Source organism: Tachysurus vachellii, chromosome 23, assembly GCF_030014155.1.
Source record: "Tachysurus vachellii isolate PV-2020 chromosome 23, HZAU_Pvac_v1, whole genome shotgun sequence".
Taxonomy (NCBI): Eukaryota; Metazoa; Chordata; class Actinopteri; order Siluriformes; family Bagridae; genus Tachysurus; species Tachysurus vachellii.
Window position 1 is genome coordinate 10,823,131 of NC_083482.1, and position 17,465 is coordinate 10,840,595.

A 17,465-nucleotide genomic window follows, 5' to 3' on the forward strand; every position below is an offset into this window, starting at 1 on the left:
ACACACAATTTGGTAGATCTGAAGCATTTTTGCACGAAAGAGTGGACTATAATTGCCAAATCAAGATAATTATGGTAGACCAAAAGGCCTGTTTTATGTTTTTTTTTTAACATCACAAAGCTCTGTGTGTAGACTTTGTGTAACTACTATATGTAACAAGCAACAGACAATTAAAAATGAAAAGTAAAACAAGGCTAATACAATGATAAAGGAATGAAAAAATAGAATTAAAATAAACATATTTAAAAAAGTCTCTCATTTTGACTATATGAGGCTGTATAAACCGTTATAGAAATTGTTCTACACATTTGGTTTCATTTAAGAATCAAACCTCATTGCTTAGAGGCATATAAAATACTTCGTATGATCATCAAGTACAAGAAGTACAACAAGTAACTATAACTAAACCCATTTGTGTGTACGTGTTTATATAGTACTGCAATACAGTGATGGAGCAGCGCATGAATGGACTCCTTCCAGAGCCACTTCAGATATTTCCTCGAGGTTAGTGGAGTGTTTGTGTGTGTGTGTGCGTGCGTGTGCGTGTGTGTGTGTCAGTGTGTTATTCCCAAGGTATTCCATTTAAACCATAGTTAACTCATCTTCTCCAATCCTTCAGAGTGTAATCTGTGTAATGTAGATAACTTGCTGCTTTCAGAATCTAATCAAAACTAAGTGCTTCTTAGAATTTATAAAAATGAAATTGTGTTTTTTTTAGTTTTCTAGACTAGGAGTAACATGTAGCCTTGATTGTCAACATCGTGTATTCTCATTGAGTTCCACAGCCATCCATTCACTTGTTGCAACACAAAATGATCATGCTGTATTTTAAATACGTAAACTTCATCTTTACATCGTTTATGTTATGAATAAGGGTAACGATTTTTTGTCTTAGACTTGGAGTTTGCTTTTGGCTACATGTCACTTCTGCGCTTTTCTTTCTTTTCTTAATACACAATGTTGATAAGACTAAAATGTTGTTTGTTTCTGCCTTCGTTATATAGTAATAACACAAAATGTTTATGATAGCTTTCTGATTTCTTTACTAGACCAATGAGAAATTCATTAGCCAGCACACGGACAACTAAATGTGCTAAAACCAAGACTAGAATAACGAGTGGTACAAGGTAATATAATCTATAATAGCAAGCTAGGAGGTGACCGTGTAGCTTTCACAGTCCTTCTCCTCTCCTGACCAATGCGCATGTGGTTGTCACCAAGTCATTGGCTGCGGTGTTTGCATTACTGGTAACAATATTGTTCTTGTAGCATCTTTATTCTCTAATCATGAGTTGACTACAGAATTATACAATGATTATACACGTTATTTTGTTTCACCATCATCCAGCTTATGGAAAGATCTCCTCTCATTTGTACAAGCTAATTAATTCATCTGGGAATGATGAGTGAAAAATTAGTAATAAAGCTACTAACGGCTAAAAATCTGTTTGTCCCAGATGACTGGGTTACTTGATTTGTCCACCCCTGGAGACTGGGTTTGAGAGCATGAATCGCAGTGAAAGCGAAACACCAGTTTGTACTTTATACAAAACCCTTAACATAAAATTAGCCTAAAAATTCTCCAAGGCTTCAGGCAATGTATTTGTAATCATTCGTGTAATAACTTTCAGAGGTAGCTTTCTTAGGCTTTAAAGCTTTCAATCCCTTGTTTCTATTTCCTACATTATGCACATTTCTTTGTAAGTTTCTTCTGAAGTGGTGTCTATTTTTTATTTTTTTTAAACAATCTGAACGACTTTTCTCAATGAGCGAATAATGTAGCAAATCAGAAGAATCAGTGTAATTCCTTTTTAATTATTTTAACTTTTCCCTCGGCCCCATTTTCTGTCCAAAGTATTTCAGATATTATTTTATTGCATCTCTTTCAATGGCCCTGATGTGTTTTACAATCCAGACCAATTACTTTTGCAGCCGGCAAGACTCCTGGGAACCGGAACATCCACGGCCTCAAGGTAGGCATATCCATGATTGTTTCTGAGACGTCACGTCCTGCTGCATGCCACTTAATGAAATGTCAATTGAAGTCGAGACATTTGTTCTTTGTGTCTCTCATTTTCCATTTTCCTCTCTTCTTTTGCCCTTCATTGAGATTTAGGAATGATGAGTTTCTTTTCTCAATCCATTCTTCATCATTCAGTAATTAGTCATGAATGTGCTGCTTTCATGTATTTATATGATGAATATTGTTTGTGTTAACCAAACCACAGTCCAATGTTTCCTTTGTTTTAATCTAAAGTTAATTGGCTTTAAACCGTGGTAGAAGCGGTATACATTTAAATGATCCTAATTAACAAGTGAATCGCTGCTTTCCTGGACTAGCCACCATGACCTATAGACCTCAATTAGGCTGGTTATTTTTAGTCACTTTCTTTGCCTCCCTTTTTTATTGGTCCCACTTGGTGAGATGTAGATCTGAGAACAAGTAGCCTTGTTAAGCTTCCTTTTGAGTGGCATATAAAGGACATCACGTTGGTTTGTAATTATTCTTTTTCAGAAGACATCTTTAATTTTGCACCACCGTCTCTTTCTTTCTTGTACTTTAATTTGCTTCGCCCCAGTGAACCGGGGTATTGTTGTTGAATTTCATCACGATTAAGTGAAGGGTGTTGATGGTCTTGTTTTAGGTGAACACACGCCATGGCTCGTCCAGCAGCCGCGGAGCCTCTCCTGCTGAGTCTCTGTCCAACAACAGGTGAGTCAGACTGTGTACCTTCTGCATGCCAAATTTGCCTTACCCTTTAGTGCTTAGCAACTAAGAGCTACGGACCTGTAAAGACAGCCTGTGCATTGTGGAGAAAAAATCGGCGAGGTTTAAATTGAACCTGGGTACAAATAAAAACTAGTGATCCAGCCACCATTTGTACAAACAAGCTCTCTTTAACCACCCTAGGGCCATATTGCGCTTTATTTTGGCTATTCTGACCACATCTAGACCAATAAAAATATTCACACCGGGTCTAAGAAGGCTGGTGTGTTTTCCCACTCCAGTGCACCTGACTCAATTAAGCAGCCAGTTATCAGCTTCTTTACAGCATGATTCAGGTGAGCTAGAGCAGGGAACACTATACTGATAAAGAAGAACATTGATCTAGATTAATATACACCTGGGATTTGGCTTCTTCACACAGATTCAGCGTAATCGATTTAATAATATATTAGGCCATGAATGGGAGCTATTTACTAGGTGTGTAATTTGTCTAATGATATTTTGCTCTTACATATTGTTTCTGCTTAACAGTTTAAAGAAATCCTCTGCAGAGCTGAAAAAGATACTGACCAACGGCCAGGTACTGAAATCCTATACTTTCTTTATACGTTATCATTATATTGTTGTGATAAATATGATTGACAGATTTTTCTGAAACGTTTACACATCTGCAGTGTAGTTTTACTTCAAGTATGTTGGTGAGTTGGTGAAATTTCCTGCATGTGTCTGTCATTCTTTAAGAATAAGGATGTGATAGCCTAGTGGTTAAGGTGTTGGACTAGTGACCAGAAGGTTATGAGTTCAAATCTCATGTCCACCAATCTGCCACTGCTGGGCCCCTGAGCAAATCCCTCAATTGCTTAGTTGTATAAAAATGAGATAAAATTGTAAGTCAATAAGAGTAATGATTTCAGTTTTTAAAAGTATTGGGCTACTGATCAGAAATTTATAGCATCGGTAAGCAGAGTCAAGTCTGCGATCTCTTAACTGCTCGGTTGTAACCTGTCTCACTTTTAAGGTTTTAAATTATTCTTTGGGTTATTTTTGTTATATTCAGGAACATGTTTGTTGAAATAACATGATTTTTTTTCTTTTCTTTTTTTTTTTCTCGGAATAACAACAAGCTTTTATTATATTTTGTTCATGCACATGTCCTGTGTCCTTGCTGTTAATTGATACCCATCCCACTGCTACTGCTCCCTACCAGCAACCTCATAATTATTTGAAATAAAATCAAATCTGTAACATGAGCAGCGTTTTCTTACAGGACAACGTTATTGCACATGGAGCACATTGTGACTAATCCGGATAATGTAGACAGTAAATGTGATCAACTATATGTTTAAATAGTTATTACATTCTAATAAATAATAATTAGATTATAAATATTCAAATATTAAATATTATTCAATGAATATTGGCCTCAGTCAGTTTTACTCTGTTCCAGCTGAGGTGTAAAAAAAAAAAATTCTGTTGTAGTGAAGCTGTATTTGGGAAAATGCCTGATAAAATTAACACTAAATAAACCTTTTAAAAAGATATTTTAACAGAACATTTTATTATTTTTTTAATTATTATTATTATTTCTGTAGAATAAATATAATTAGATGATTTTTAATAATTGTGAGTTATTAAACGATCAAGTTATTAAATTATAAAATATTAAATCATAACTTTAAGTGCATTGCTTTATTTTAACAGTTATTTAGTGATGTCCTACAGGATTGTGCTGCGTATGTTAGAGTACTTGGCACACGTGACATGACTTGCTGTGTGGTACTGACCGCCGCCTGCGTGTGTGTCAATATATTATTGATTGCCTATTGAAAAGCACTTCACGTCCCTTTTCTCCATGGTCCATTTGAGATCTTTACCTTGACTGACTGTTATCTATATTGTCTATGTTCTGCCGGTCTGAGCTTCTCCTCTCTCTCCAGCCGCATGGCAGTGTCAGTATGGAGATGCCAGTGTCAGATAGACAATTAAGTAAATCAGCTCCCATGTGACATCTGTAACAAGCACAAGCAGGGGAGATGTGGCTGCTAGTACCACACACACACACACACACACACACACACCTAATCAATGTACCTTCACTGGAGTCAGTGCCATATTTCCCAGTTAAAATGAGGCTTGACAGTAAGGCATTAACTTAGTTTTGGCCTCAGCTGTGCAGGGAAAATACTTGTTACACACTATCAGTGTTTATTGACATGCTGTCACCCTGATCAGACAATCAGATCAAACATCACTTAATGGTATGTACAGTATGCATTTATACACTTACAGTTCCTGAAATTACACTAATGTAATTAGTTATACCAGATATCGAACAGGTCAACCAAGTCTTCCCACAGCAGTGAACCGGTGTATTTGTGATTGTTTCTGCTGTGACGCAATCTGTGCCATAGTTTTCTAACCAAACTTAAATAAACATCGATTAGACCTGGGATAGTTAATTGTGTAAATGGTTAGCATTCACATTTTTAACATAGACCTTATATTCATTCTAGGTACAACTTTGTGATGTCTAGTCATATCTCAGAAATCTGTTTTGGTGTTTTATTTTATGCATGTGTTGGATTGGAAGGAGGTCAGTCTGTGTATCTTGCTAGTAGAGGACAAACTTGTCCCTGTAGCACACCAATGTCAGCAGGGGGCTAAATTGTTTTGTACATATTTTGACAGCCTTTGTCAAAGTTAAACAAGGCAGCACAGGTAAACAAAAGATGGTTAGTGTTGCCATCCCTTCCACCCCTAAACTTGTCCTTTTCTAAATTGGACTGCAAATGTTGTTATTGATCCTCCTCCCGCTCTGCTGTTCCTCTTGAAATGACCCGAGAGCCAAACCCGTTGTTTATGGCCCGCGGCTCCATTTTTCCTCCCCTAAATATTTCTGTTCCCTAGTGGCATCTTTCTATTTTATGACTGTGTGTCCTTTCTCCTTTCTGTATCTATCTTTCATTCCTCCTCTCTCTCTTTTTTAATCTTTAAGATAAATGAACAAGACATCCAGTACCAGGAGCAGCTTGGCCACGGAAATGGGGGAACTGTATACAAGTGAGTGCTTTTCATCTCTTCACCTTGAATTTTAATTGGACTCATCATGCACTTATCTCTTCACTGGCCGTTCCATTAGTGTTGAATGAAGCCGTTACGAATAAGGTGTAATTGAAGCAAAAAGACGTGTACTGTATCTGTTTTCTCATCTTCTTTACATTCCATACTCACTCAATAGTCCAGTGTCCACCCAGCCTGCTCAAAGGCTCTGACAGACAGCTGGGGCTGGGATGATTATTTATTTTATAAAGTGAAGGTTGCCAAATACGTGTAATATCGATTTTTTTTGGTGCCGAGGAATGAAATTGATTCAGTTTGACTCCTGTGAAGCTGGTTTCTATTACCTGAATGATCTATTGCTACCAAGCAGATAACATGACAGGGCACCTATTCAGTGCTATCTGTTATCAGCAGAAATACTTTGAGATTGAGTACCTGAACTAATTCCGGGTCCTTTATGATGCATACTTTAGATAACATAGATACGGCTGTCATTCAGGTAAACTTATTTGATTTCAATACGTTGAAAGTAATATGTATAATATAATATTATATAAAATAAGATGGATGCATTGTACAGTAGTAAGTCTGAAATCATTTGATACGAGTAATTTGGGTGTATATTATGTATTAAGTCTTTAAAGTCATTACCTGGTGGGGAATTATATAATGATGTGGCACTAGATAAAAAGAGGAATAAGAAGGTAATAAATATTCTCGTTGGTTTCGTATTTGTTTAAGGAAAACCTGATGCTGTGACCTGAAAATCATGCTGTCTCCTTGCCAAAAAAATTACATTTTAAAAAAAATAAAATTATACATTTTTAGATATAATACATACATATAAACAAATCTATACAAATTATACATTTTTATTTTACACGAGAGCTTGAATTTCTTGAACCTAATTTGTATTTAGCGTACTGTGCTAACTGCAGAACGGGGTTCTTTCTTATGTAGAACTTGATTGTTGATTGTTTTTACACTTAGTTGTCTGTTTATATCTGTTGTATTCACATGCAAGTCATCGGAAATTCTCTCACAGGTCGTGTTCTGGCTCATTATTGAGGGCAAATGTAAATACGTTCGGTTTGTGTTTCGTCTGCAGACAGAAACTTGACATAATGTAATTCAGTGTGTGTCATGGGAACAACAAGGTCTTGTAGCCATCTATCCACAACACTGTCCTTGGTCACCTTTACTACGTTCATACACACTCTGTCTGCGCTATGTAAAATAAACATATCTGTTAACAGCACACTACGTTACACTACAGTGCCTGGGGTATTAGCTTAAATTGCTTTCCTTAAGAAATAAATGTGTTCACCTAACCTGCTGGGCTGCCAGGTGTACTGTTATTATGTGTCAGAGCATGCCTCTTGCTTACACCCACATGGTTACAAAAATAAGACAATCCAGCTTCACCTCCAGGGTGTTTGAATGTATATTTGGAAAATGGACTTGAACTACCTTACTTTGCATTTTGTCATATGTCCTAGCCAGCCTGAAAGTCACTGAAATAGTATTCGCTGAATCGCCCTGAGTACGTGGCAGCCCAGCGATGATGTGTGAATGGGCCGTGATCCTGGCCTCGGCCTTTAAACCCCAAATCCTGTTTATGAGCAGTGGACACTGATGATTATACGGCGGTACAGGGATATTGTTCTGTGGTGTTGATCCAGTAATAGATCAATACGCACCCTGTGGTTTATTGCCATGGTCCAGACTGTGCGGTGGTCTCAGCCTGTTGTGAGATCCACTTTATAGGACAGTAAAGCCTAAGTGCTCTGAATCCTGTGAACTCCTTGGGTTAAAAAAAGACAAACCATTTCTGACTAAACTTTACCGACTAAACTTTAAAAATGTGCTTTAAAGACCTAATTAGTTCATTAGTCTGTATTTTTTGTAGGTCATTTTCAATGAATGATTGCATTCAGAATACTGTGTAGTAAAAATGTTCAAGTGGTACTTTAAATAAATAAATAAATATATATATATATATATATATATATATATATATATATATATATATATATATATATATATATATATATATATATATATATATATACTGTATATGATAAAAGGATTTTAGGCAGTTTGGTAGTCCCCATAAGAAAATGTTCATTTTATTATTATTAATAATACTTTTTAATATATATATTTTTTATTATACCTTGTAAGATGTTGCATGATTGTATAATATTATAACATTATACATACCTGAGTATCTGTATAATATCAGAGTGGTATTAGAAGGGCAAAAATATTCCCTACATTTTTAGGGACCTGCTTAAGGAATGTATTATAATGCTCATATTTTGAGAGTGAATAGATAGATAGATGAAAAAAAATGTGAAGAATTATTATAAGTTTTAGGAAGAACGTGGCATTTGGAAATATCCGGGACAAAATGATCCGTTTTAATTTCCAATCTTCTTTTTGTTACCACGAATAACGAGCCAGTTATGTGATCTGTGTGTATTGAAAAATTGAGACCATGACCTCATTCTTACCTCATCATCATGCCCTCTGTCTCTCCTTCTGCTCCGTGCTATACCAATGCCCCCCTCTCTTTCTCTCTCTGGCCATGGGTCAACACCTGGCCATGGGTCATCTCAGGTGAGCGAGGGAGTCAGAGATGGAGAGAGTGTATGGTCTGGTGCATTCTGTAATCCAAACCTGTGTGTGTGTGTTCGGATGGCTGCCATTGAGAGGCCCATGAATAGTACATGACGGAGCTTTCATTACAGCAGGCTCTGAAGTTTAAATAACACACGGTATAGAGACACGTTTACTGCGGTCAGGAGCAGTTCCCAACTGTCGCTACGGTTACGTTTCCCTGACCTCAGACCTGTCAGCCTTCAATCATTCGTCCAATTGGTTAGCTGTCAGAGGTCAAGGTCAGACTAGATCTAGAGCAAGAAAGCAAAATCTTACGTGTTACACAATACAGAATAAATATGTGCGGTTCGTAATTGTGAGTTCCTCTTGTTGTTTGGAATGAGGACGTGACTATATTTCAGCTTTAATATGCATAAATAATTCCAGCCACGTCACTTCCTATTTACTAATTCAGTGTATTTCCTTCACTCACTTGGAATATTTCCCATATTGGTTAACTCTTGCCAAATTTAAGCATCAGTGCATTCATTAAACTACATTTAATTGCACCTAGAAGGGAAAGTATGTCAAGATACTTCACACAATTATAGATGGATTGCAAAGACTTTTTATGCATGATGTTTCAGACATCACTTGGAACTTTGCTTCTCTGCAGCTGGTTATAGATGCATGCAATTTCCTGGAATTGGCTCTATCATAACATTTGAATGGCTCGTGTCCCCAATAAACAAGTTCACGAGTGCACGCCTGAAGATGTGGTGGAGTCTTTCAAGGTAACGTCTACCTGCTCCACACTGACGGGTCAACCTGGATTGAATGTCCCTAGTCTAAATGAGGCACGTTACCCGGCCCGTCACATAGAAGTGTCATTAATTAAAGGGCTGTGGCATTTACGAGGTGTCTGGGGCAGAACCTAGATCAGCCATCTTTTCCACATTAATCACTCACATAATCGCATACGTACGCAAGCATGCCTAACTACGGCAGAGAGGAAAGAAGAGACGATGGACCGTCACTTTGTGTCCTTACTGTCACCAGCACACATAAACGTGTCTGTTTGCACATCTATCTTTGTTCTCTTTCTCTCTCTCTCTCTCTCTCTCACACACACACACACACACATGTTGATCACATATTGCATTCCTTCTCTGTACATCTCTTTTTATACCTAGTGTCACCAGATTGTGTATAACTCCTGTATTATATACTGACTCGTGTACATAACCTCTGAGTTATCAGATTATTATGTGTGTACATGTAAACATGCTGGATGAGTTTTTGGCAATTTCATCCAGAGTCATTTATACCTCATTTTCTGTATAAAGGACTGTCTAACATTTTAATGTGCGGTTACTCTAACTGCGACCCTCTCTTTTGTCACAGAGCATACCATGTTCTGGGGAAGAGGGTTTTAGCAGTGAAGGTAAGAAGAGGCATCTACGCTTTTCTTAAAGATGTGTATGAGCTCTTGTAAAAGGAGGGAAAAGTGGGGGTTTAATTTGCCCTGTGAGTCTGCGTCTTTGTTTATCCATGGCAGATGATAAATGACTGTTAACCTGGTGTTAATTGTAGTATACTAATTGGAGGGCACAATGAGTAAATGTAGCAGTCCATCACTCGACAGCTGACATGTTAAGCTTACTAAACTACCTCTCTGCACTTTCCACTCTATATCTCTCTCTATACATCTCTCTCTCTCGCTCTCGCTCTCGCTCTCGCTCTCTCTCTCTCTCTCTCTCTCTCTCTCTCTCTCTCTGTCTCTCTCTCCCCTTATCTACTATCTTCCTACTATGTTCCATCTCTCATCTTTTGGCGTGTACTCTGATCTTTGGCCAGCTTGGCCAAGTTCTCTGCTGTGCTGTGTGTTGGTGAAGTGCGCTTAGCTGCCGTAAACGATCTCTCTCCACTGAGGGGTAACGGCACGGCCTCAGCCTTACTGCCTTACCTGTAATCAATTATTTCAATGGGAGGATGCTGATCTAACCTTAACTAAAGAAGCATTTTAGCTAATCTGAGGCTACATTACATGTGTTTTTCCACTCTGCTGAGCCAAGGAAGAGAGAGCGAGAAAGTGTTAGAATGAGAGAGATAGCGACCAATAGATACACTTCAGTATTGGTGTTAAACTACAGACTATTCAGCTGTAGCATTTCCAGACTGTTTGTAGAACTTATTGAAAAAGCTAAATATTGAGGATTTAGTATTTATTTCAGAGATCTAACGTGTTCACGGCCTATTTTCTGGACGTGTGTAAAACAGAAAAGAGTCTTATTGTAAAGAAGCTGATGTATTATGTGTATTGTAGGTCATTCCTCTTGATATCACAGTGGAACTGCAGAAACAGATCATGTCTGAGCTGGAGATCCTTTACAAGGTCAGACCCCCTTTCTCTTTATTCTATATATACCGTCCCTTCCAGGCTTATTCATTTATTTTTTGCTATAGACTGAAGTCATTGGGTTTGAAATCAAAAGAGGAATAGATGAAGATAGACCAGAATTGCAACGTTCATGTTCCTATTTTTTACAACTAGATGTGTTTAACAACTTAGAAGAAGACCCTTTTCATTTTTTAAGTAATCAAAAATATAAGATGTACCAGTTTTTTAACAAAGAATACCAAACACAAAGGGTATAGTTCTCTTTCTCCGATTCTGTGATGCCATCTTTGTAAAAGTCTTTTGTCAATTCATTATGGTTACATCTTGTCTGATTCATTATTTCTTTGGTTTACAGTGCGACTCTCCATACATCATAAAGTTCTACAGCGCTTTCTTTGTGGAGAACCGAATATCTATATGCACCGAGTTTATGGACGGTAAGTTTAAGTGAATCACCAGACAGTGTGTTTGAACATCTACGAGATTGGTTGGTGTTGTTGGTTCTGCGTAAAATATTATTTAAAGTATATCAATTTTAAATGTGTGTAGGCGGATCTCTGGATGTTTACAGGAGGATTCCAGAACACGTCCTCGGCCGGATTGCTGTGGCAGTGAGTCTCATGATGAAGATGATGATGATGATGATTAGATTTTCAGTTTCTTAAATTATTTTTTATACGTCAATCAACCCAAAAGGAAACATGTTTTAGAAAATTTTCCACAACTGTGGCTCTAAATGCTTGTCTAGGTGGTGAAAGGACTGACGTATTTGTGGAGCCTGAAGATTTTGCATAGAGGTGAGCGAAAGAACTTCAGCTCTACTAATAACCCTTAGATAATTGTTGTCTAGCCGTAGTTGTTCAAAACAACTGGGACTGTGTCTTCTCAAATATTCATTTTTTACTGTTCTAATATCTGTCATAGTTAATGAACTTTCACAGTTGAAGCTTATTTAATTTCCCCTGCAGTTAAACTTTATTTCTCGATGATGATGGAGCATGGGTTGATATCTGACAGACATAATATAGAGAAGTAATGAGCAAAACTATTTAACAGCAAGCAAAGGCTTTACTAAACGATGTCATCTTGACTGAACGGCAGCTCGATATTTCAGCTTGTATCCCTGCTGCTTCAGAGCTTTGCGGATCACTTGAGGTGTTAAATAGGTGTAAAATAGGTTTAATTGGCAAACCCGAAGAACCCTGTTGCTGTTTAAGACTTGTAATGGAACTATGCTGCACATTATTGAAAAATGTATTACTACTTCGTCCCGCTAGCCTCATTTCTGGCAGCTTGCTCCGGCCCACGTGAGGGTATAAGAACGTTCGCAGTCCCAACGCACACTGTGAAAGTGCTGCTCTGTGCATTAAATTATTTCCAGATGAGGCTTTTCTTTTTGCAGATTTTTATACGGATATATGGATGTAATGCATAATGAATAACCAAATGGTGAGTCTTATATATAAGACTATTACCAGGTATTCGAATATCTGTGTACATTCCTAGTCCAGTCATTTTACTACTAGACAGTTCACATGACCAGATGACTAAAATGACTAAAAACTGTCTCTATTATAAAAAACATTTAAGACAGTGTCATTGTTTCTGTACAGATGTGAAGCCGTCCAACATGCTTGTAAACACAAGAGGCCAAGTAAAACTGTGTGACTTTGGAGTCAGCACTCAAGTATGTCCTGTTCTTTTGTTTGCCGTCTTTTCTGTGTGTCTGTGTGTGTGTCTGTGTGTGTGTCTGTGTGTGTGTGTCTGTGTGTGTGTGTCTGTGTGTGTGTGTGTGTGTGTGTGTGTGTCTGTGAGTGTGTGTGTGTGTGAGAGAGAGAGAGAGAGAGAGAGTATTTGCAGGCACGTTCCAATCTGATATGCATTGTCCTATCAGGCATGATCTCTTCATTCTCTTCTTTCATTGTTGCCTGTCAGTCCTGTGTTCCCACTGGGGATCAGTCTCTTCACTCTCTAACCCCATCTTCATCACTCATGTGTCTCTCAGCTCTCTAATTACCACACTGAGCAGGGGTGCATTTAAATTTGGTGAGAGTGTGTGTGGTGACAATAACCGCATCTTCTACTCCATCTCCAATGCACACGCACACGGGTCTAACAATTAAATCCACTCACTCCCTTTAATTAGTATTCATACAGTGTGCACCTGACCTATAGTTGAGGTGTTGTGTGTGTGTGTGTATATGCGTGTGTGTGTGAGAGAGAGAGTGCGTTTTCAATTCTTCTTATAACAATACCTAAAAACACCACAGGTTTCCTTTCCTATTACATGCTCATTCTCTCTCTCTCCTTCTGTTGCTTGCTCACACGCACACACACACACACACACACTTTCTCATTTATGTCATGTGCTATCATTTTCTGTACATGTTAACCACTTTAAAGGCATAGCTGGCAAATTAAAAAAAGTATGTCTATTGCAAATTGTGTAATGTTTTATTGTGTGAACAATTCATACAGGTATGATTTAGGACACAAGGTTGAGATTGAGGGTATTTATAGAATAAAATTACACCTGCACAGTATCGTAAATCCATTATTTAGTGCCATATAGTGGGTTCTAGAGCCATAGAGTAGGTTCCAGTTGTTACCATGTACCTTAAACCTTCAAGAAAAAGAAACAGTGTCATAATTTCTGTGTTTCTGCTCTTTTCTGCAGCTGGTTAACTCTATCGCCAAAACGTACGTCGGAACCAACGCATACATGGCGGTAAGTGCTTATAATATAGAATTGAGTCTTTTTCAGTTTTATAACTTTGTAATCAAGCCATTCAACTTGAAATGATGTCCATAGAGGTAATCTCAGATTGGTGCGTTTTACCCACGTTAGAACTTGACGTGGCGACCTTGAGTAGTTTAAGCATTCATGATCTGCAAAGAGCAAAGAGCCATCCTATAAACCAGTGACATTTACAGAATCTCTTTATTCTCATAAGAGCATTGAACAAATTTAGATCCATGTCATTTCATATTTAAACTTTTCTCTGAAAATCTTTTAGAGGTTCACAGCTTTCAAGCAACACACATTATTCCCTCTTGCTGCTCTTTATTAGCAACCCAGCAGGGTGTGTGTGCATAATAGAGATATGATTTGTAAACTAAATGATATCCTGTCCTCTCTCAGTTGTTCTCCCTGAGGTCTGGCACACGGTGTTCAGTAATGGAGTTTATGCAGGTTGCAGCTGTCCTATCAGTAATTAGGTCAATATGGCATATTAGACTACTAAAGGCCACTTTTATAGAGAGAAATTTTTATCGCAAAACTGCAAGGAACTTTATACAAATCTCTCACTCGTCAGAAAGCATGCAATGGATCCATTTCTTTAAGAGTTGAAATGATCATATTAAAGTTTTCACAAGCAAGTAAGCAGATGTCAGGCTCGAGAGACAAAGACCGGCTTCATTTGTAACCCGTGCGTTTACATTTACACAGTTCATTCATTCATCCTTAGTTACTGCCTGGTCTAGTTTCTGATGTCTAAAATTAAGATACTAGTCCAGTCAGTTAAATTAAGCTACAATTATGGCTATTTGGAAGACTAAACAGATTTAGATCCAGATACTGTTACTGTGTTATAACCCTATTGTGAACAGGATAAAGTGGGGCTGATAAATTACTCTACAGTCACCTGACTGCATCGCACTCACTTATACAATTGTGTACTTGCTAAAACAACCATTCAGAATGGATATGATGTGAGTATTTAATAAACAACAATTTCTCCACAGATAATATGACCAGCAAGTTAAAATACATGAAAAGTACATTTATTCTGATATGCGCATGTGTTTGTTTTGCAGCCAGAACGAATATCAGGGGAGCAATATGGAATTCATTCAGATGTATGGAGTCTAGGAATCTCTTTCATGGAGGTAAACCCTTGTATTCTCTCTCTCTCTCTCTCTCTCTCTCTCTCTCTCTCTCTCTCTCTCTCTCTCTCTCTCTCTCTCTCTCTCTCTCTCTCCCTCTCTCTCTCTCTCTCTCCCTCTCTCTCTCTCTCCCTCTCTCTCTCTCTCTCTCTCTCTCTCTCTCTCTCTCTCTCTCTCTCTCTCACTCTCTCTCTCTCTCTCTCTCTCTCTCTCTCTCTCTCTCTCTCCCTCCCTCTCTCTCTCTCTCTCTCTCTCTCTCTCTCTCTCTCTCTCTCTCTCTCTCTTTCTAATTTATAAAGAACGTTCTTGCCTCTAAATAATGGTGTAAATAAAAATTCTGCAGTAATCCTGTGCTGCTCGTATCACTTCGGTATGGATTATTTTCCTAGAACAGCCAGATCTCTCGGGTGTTATATCTGACACCGCAACGATGCCGAACCTTTTTAAAGTGAGAAACATGACGTATTTACAATTTGATTATTTTTCTCATCCCGATTCAAAGCATGAAGCTTTTAATACAAGCAGCAAACACACACTTCAGGCATTTTGCACAATAGCAACATCTGTGGTGTGTGCATGGCTAAGCTCCAGATTGTTTTGTGTGTGTGCGAGCATGTGTTACAATTCATTGCTGCTATGAACTTTAGTGTGTGTTTGGTTGGGCTGTGTGTGTGTGTGCGCGGGTGTGTGTTAGCTAAGAGATATTAATAGTCCCTGCAGGCAGCCTGTCCAAACAGATGTTGGCCTACAGCTATGCATGGATCACACTCAGAATCTCCCACTGACTGCAGTAAAGACCTATGCATACACACACACACACACACACACACACACACACACACACACACAGCTCCTCTTGTCAATGATTGTCTCCTTTTGTCTTTTTTCCACCTTTAACAATATTGGAGCCCTCAAACACCCATCTATGCAGATGTGCATAACTATTCAACATACAAATTCAAAAGAGAAAAACGGATGTACTTTGTGTGTGTGTGAGTTGTGTTCGTGTACATGTGTGTATGAGATACTTTTTGAGGAAAGCTGTGTATTTAAAACTGCATCGATCACTCAGCAAGTAATTAGTGCACTGTATTCTATGAACCCCTGTTTCTCTACTTTGCTTCCCAATCAATCGAGCAGTTGTTTTCCTGCTTATTAATTTATTTATATGTTTGAGAATCTAACATGTCGTACATGTATGTCAAAGTGAATCCTTTCAAACGAACAGGCTACCGTAGAAATTCCCGGAAGTAAATTTGCCGTGCTAGTAGTTTACATCAGCTCTATTGATTTTTAATTTGTTTTTGTCAGCAACTCTCAGTAGTTGTGACAAATAGGCTTCCTGTATTTGTCAATACTCTTGAATATCTTAACAATTATAACAGTCATTGATTTGGTTGTAGGGAAAAAAGACATTTGTTAAATTTATTGACTGGGCTTTTTGTTGCTGATCAGTAATATGGTCAGTGAGAACAGTTTTGCTACTTCATGCCTCACAGTCGAGAAGAATCAGCCAATGAACTTCACTGTTTAATCATATTAATCTCCTCTAACAGGAGCCAACTAGTTCTTATTGTAATTCTCTCTTCAGTCAGAGATAAAAATGATCTGACTTCACTGTTTAGTCTTGTTTAATTAAGACAAAATCCTTCGTGTGGACTTTTAAAGCATCACCACATTTTACAGGCTATTTATTTAACAAGACTTTCACCTAATCTTCTCTTTCTTTTCCATTTCTCTCTTACAGTCCTTCAGTCATTTAGTGTGTGGGAAGGAATAAATAACATCCACCACTCTAAGCGTTTAGGCGCGTTGTACTCCAGATTGTCCTGAATCCTTTTTTTTCTCAATCCAGTGGATGCTTCAGTCTCTTAGTCAGTTGCACATTAAGACTTTTAAACAGTATTGTTCAAGAAAGACAAGCTGCAAGGTAAAGTGTACAAGTTAAGCTCTTGCTGTTTTGAGATAAATGGATTGAGGACAAGAGGAAATTAAACATTTTGGGTTTTATGTAAATACATTCTCAACAGTCTTTTATCAGAGATTTCAGGTAGATTGTGAGTGTGAGGATGAATATATCTGTTTGTCGTTTTCTGTTTGATTTGTATTAATTGGCTCACTGTTGTTGATTTTTCCTTTCACAGCTGGCTCTTGGTCATTTCCCCTATCGCCAGGTGAGTTTCTCTGTGCTTTGTGCTTTTCCTTACAGACATATGTAATAATCTGTAATACCATATATATATATATGTGTGTGTGTGTGTGTGTGTGTGTGTGTGTGTGTGTGTGTGTGTGTGTGTGTGTGTGTGTGTGTGTAAAAAACATAAACAAAATATGCAAGGCGCTCGTCAAATCAACCGTTTTGCTAAATCAGTTTTCACTTGTTATGAAATGGCAGCCATTTTATATTTGACCCAAATCCTGATGAGTCGGTGATTTTTCATGTCGTGATCACAGCAATTGCAAGCAACAGATTTCCTTCTGCATTTACATCCATGATCATGATGATGACATGAGAGGAAAGACATAAAGACATTGTCAATTTCCAAGAAAAAAAATAAAATAAAATAATATATATATATATATATATACATATATATATATATATAGAGTTATTTGTTTATTTATTTCCAAATGTATGGTCGCAGTTGTTGGATACTACATATATTCAGCATCATGAATTTATCCTAATGAATTAATCATTTGACTATCTATAAGTCTGTCTGTCTGTCTGTCAAAAGCTGGCTTCAGAATTGCTGAAAGTTTAATATTTTTAGTCAATAGTAG

The 17,465-nt window shown here is 37.7% G+C and overlaps 1 protein-coding gene across 1 annotated transcript in view; it reads left to right on the forward strand.

Annotated features, from left to right (window-relative positions):
• map2k5 (mitogen-activated protein kinase kinase 5) overlaps positions 1 to 17,465 on the forward strand; it is a 52,787-nt gene that overhangs the window by 10,042 nt on the left and 25,280 nt on the right. Inside the window, exons 4-17 of the mRNA XM_060859345.1 lie at positions 435 to 504; positions 1,933 to 1,973; positions 2,646 to 2,713; positions 3,260 to 3,308; positions 5,724 to 5,788; positions 9,797 to 9,836; positions 10,719 to 10,787; positions 11,149 to 11,230; positions 11,343 to 11,404; positions 11,542 to 11,590; positions 12,407 to 12,480; positions 13,471 to 13,521; positions 14,613 to 14,684; positions 16,826 to 16,855. Of these exons, the coding sequence (XP_060715328.1) occupies positions 435 to 504; positions 1,933 to 1,973; positions 2,646 to 2,713; positions 3,260 to 3,308; positions 5,724 to 5,788; positions 9,797 to 9,836; positions 10,719 to 10,787; positions 11,149 to 11,230; positions 11,343 to 11,404; positions 11,542 to 11,590; positions 12,407 to 12,480; positions 13,471 to 13,521; positions 14,613 to 14,684; positions 16,826 to 16,855 (822 nt within the window). The remainder of the gene's footprint in view (positions 1 to 434; positions 505 to 1,932; positions 1,974 to 2,645; positions 2,714 to 3,259; positions 3,309 to 5,723; positions 5,789 to 9,796; positions 9,837 to 10,718; positions 10,788 to 11,148; positions 11,231 to 11,342; positions 11,405 to 11,541; positions 11,591 to 12,406; positions 12,481 to 13,470; positions 13,522 to 14,612; positions 14,685 to 16,825; positions 16,856 to 17,465) is intronic.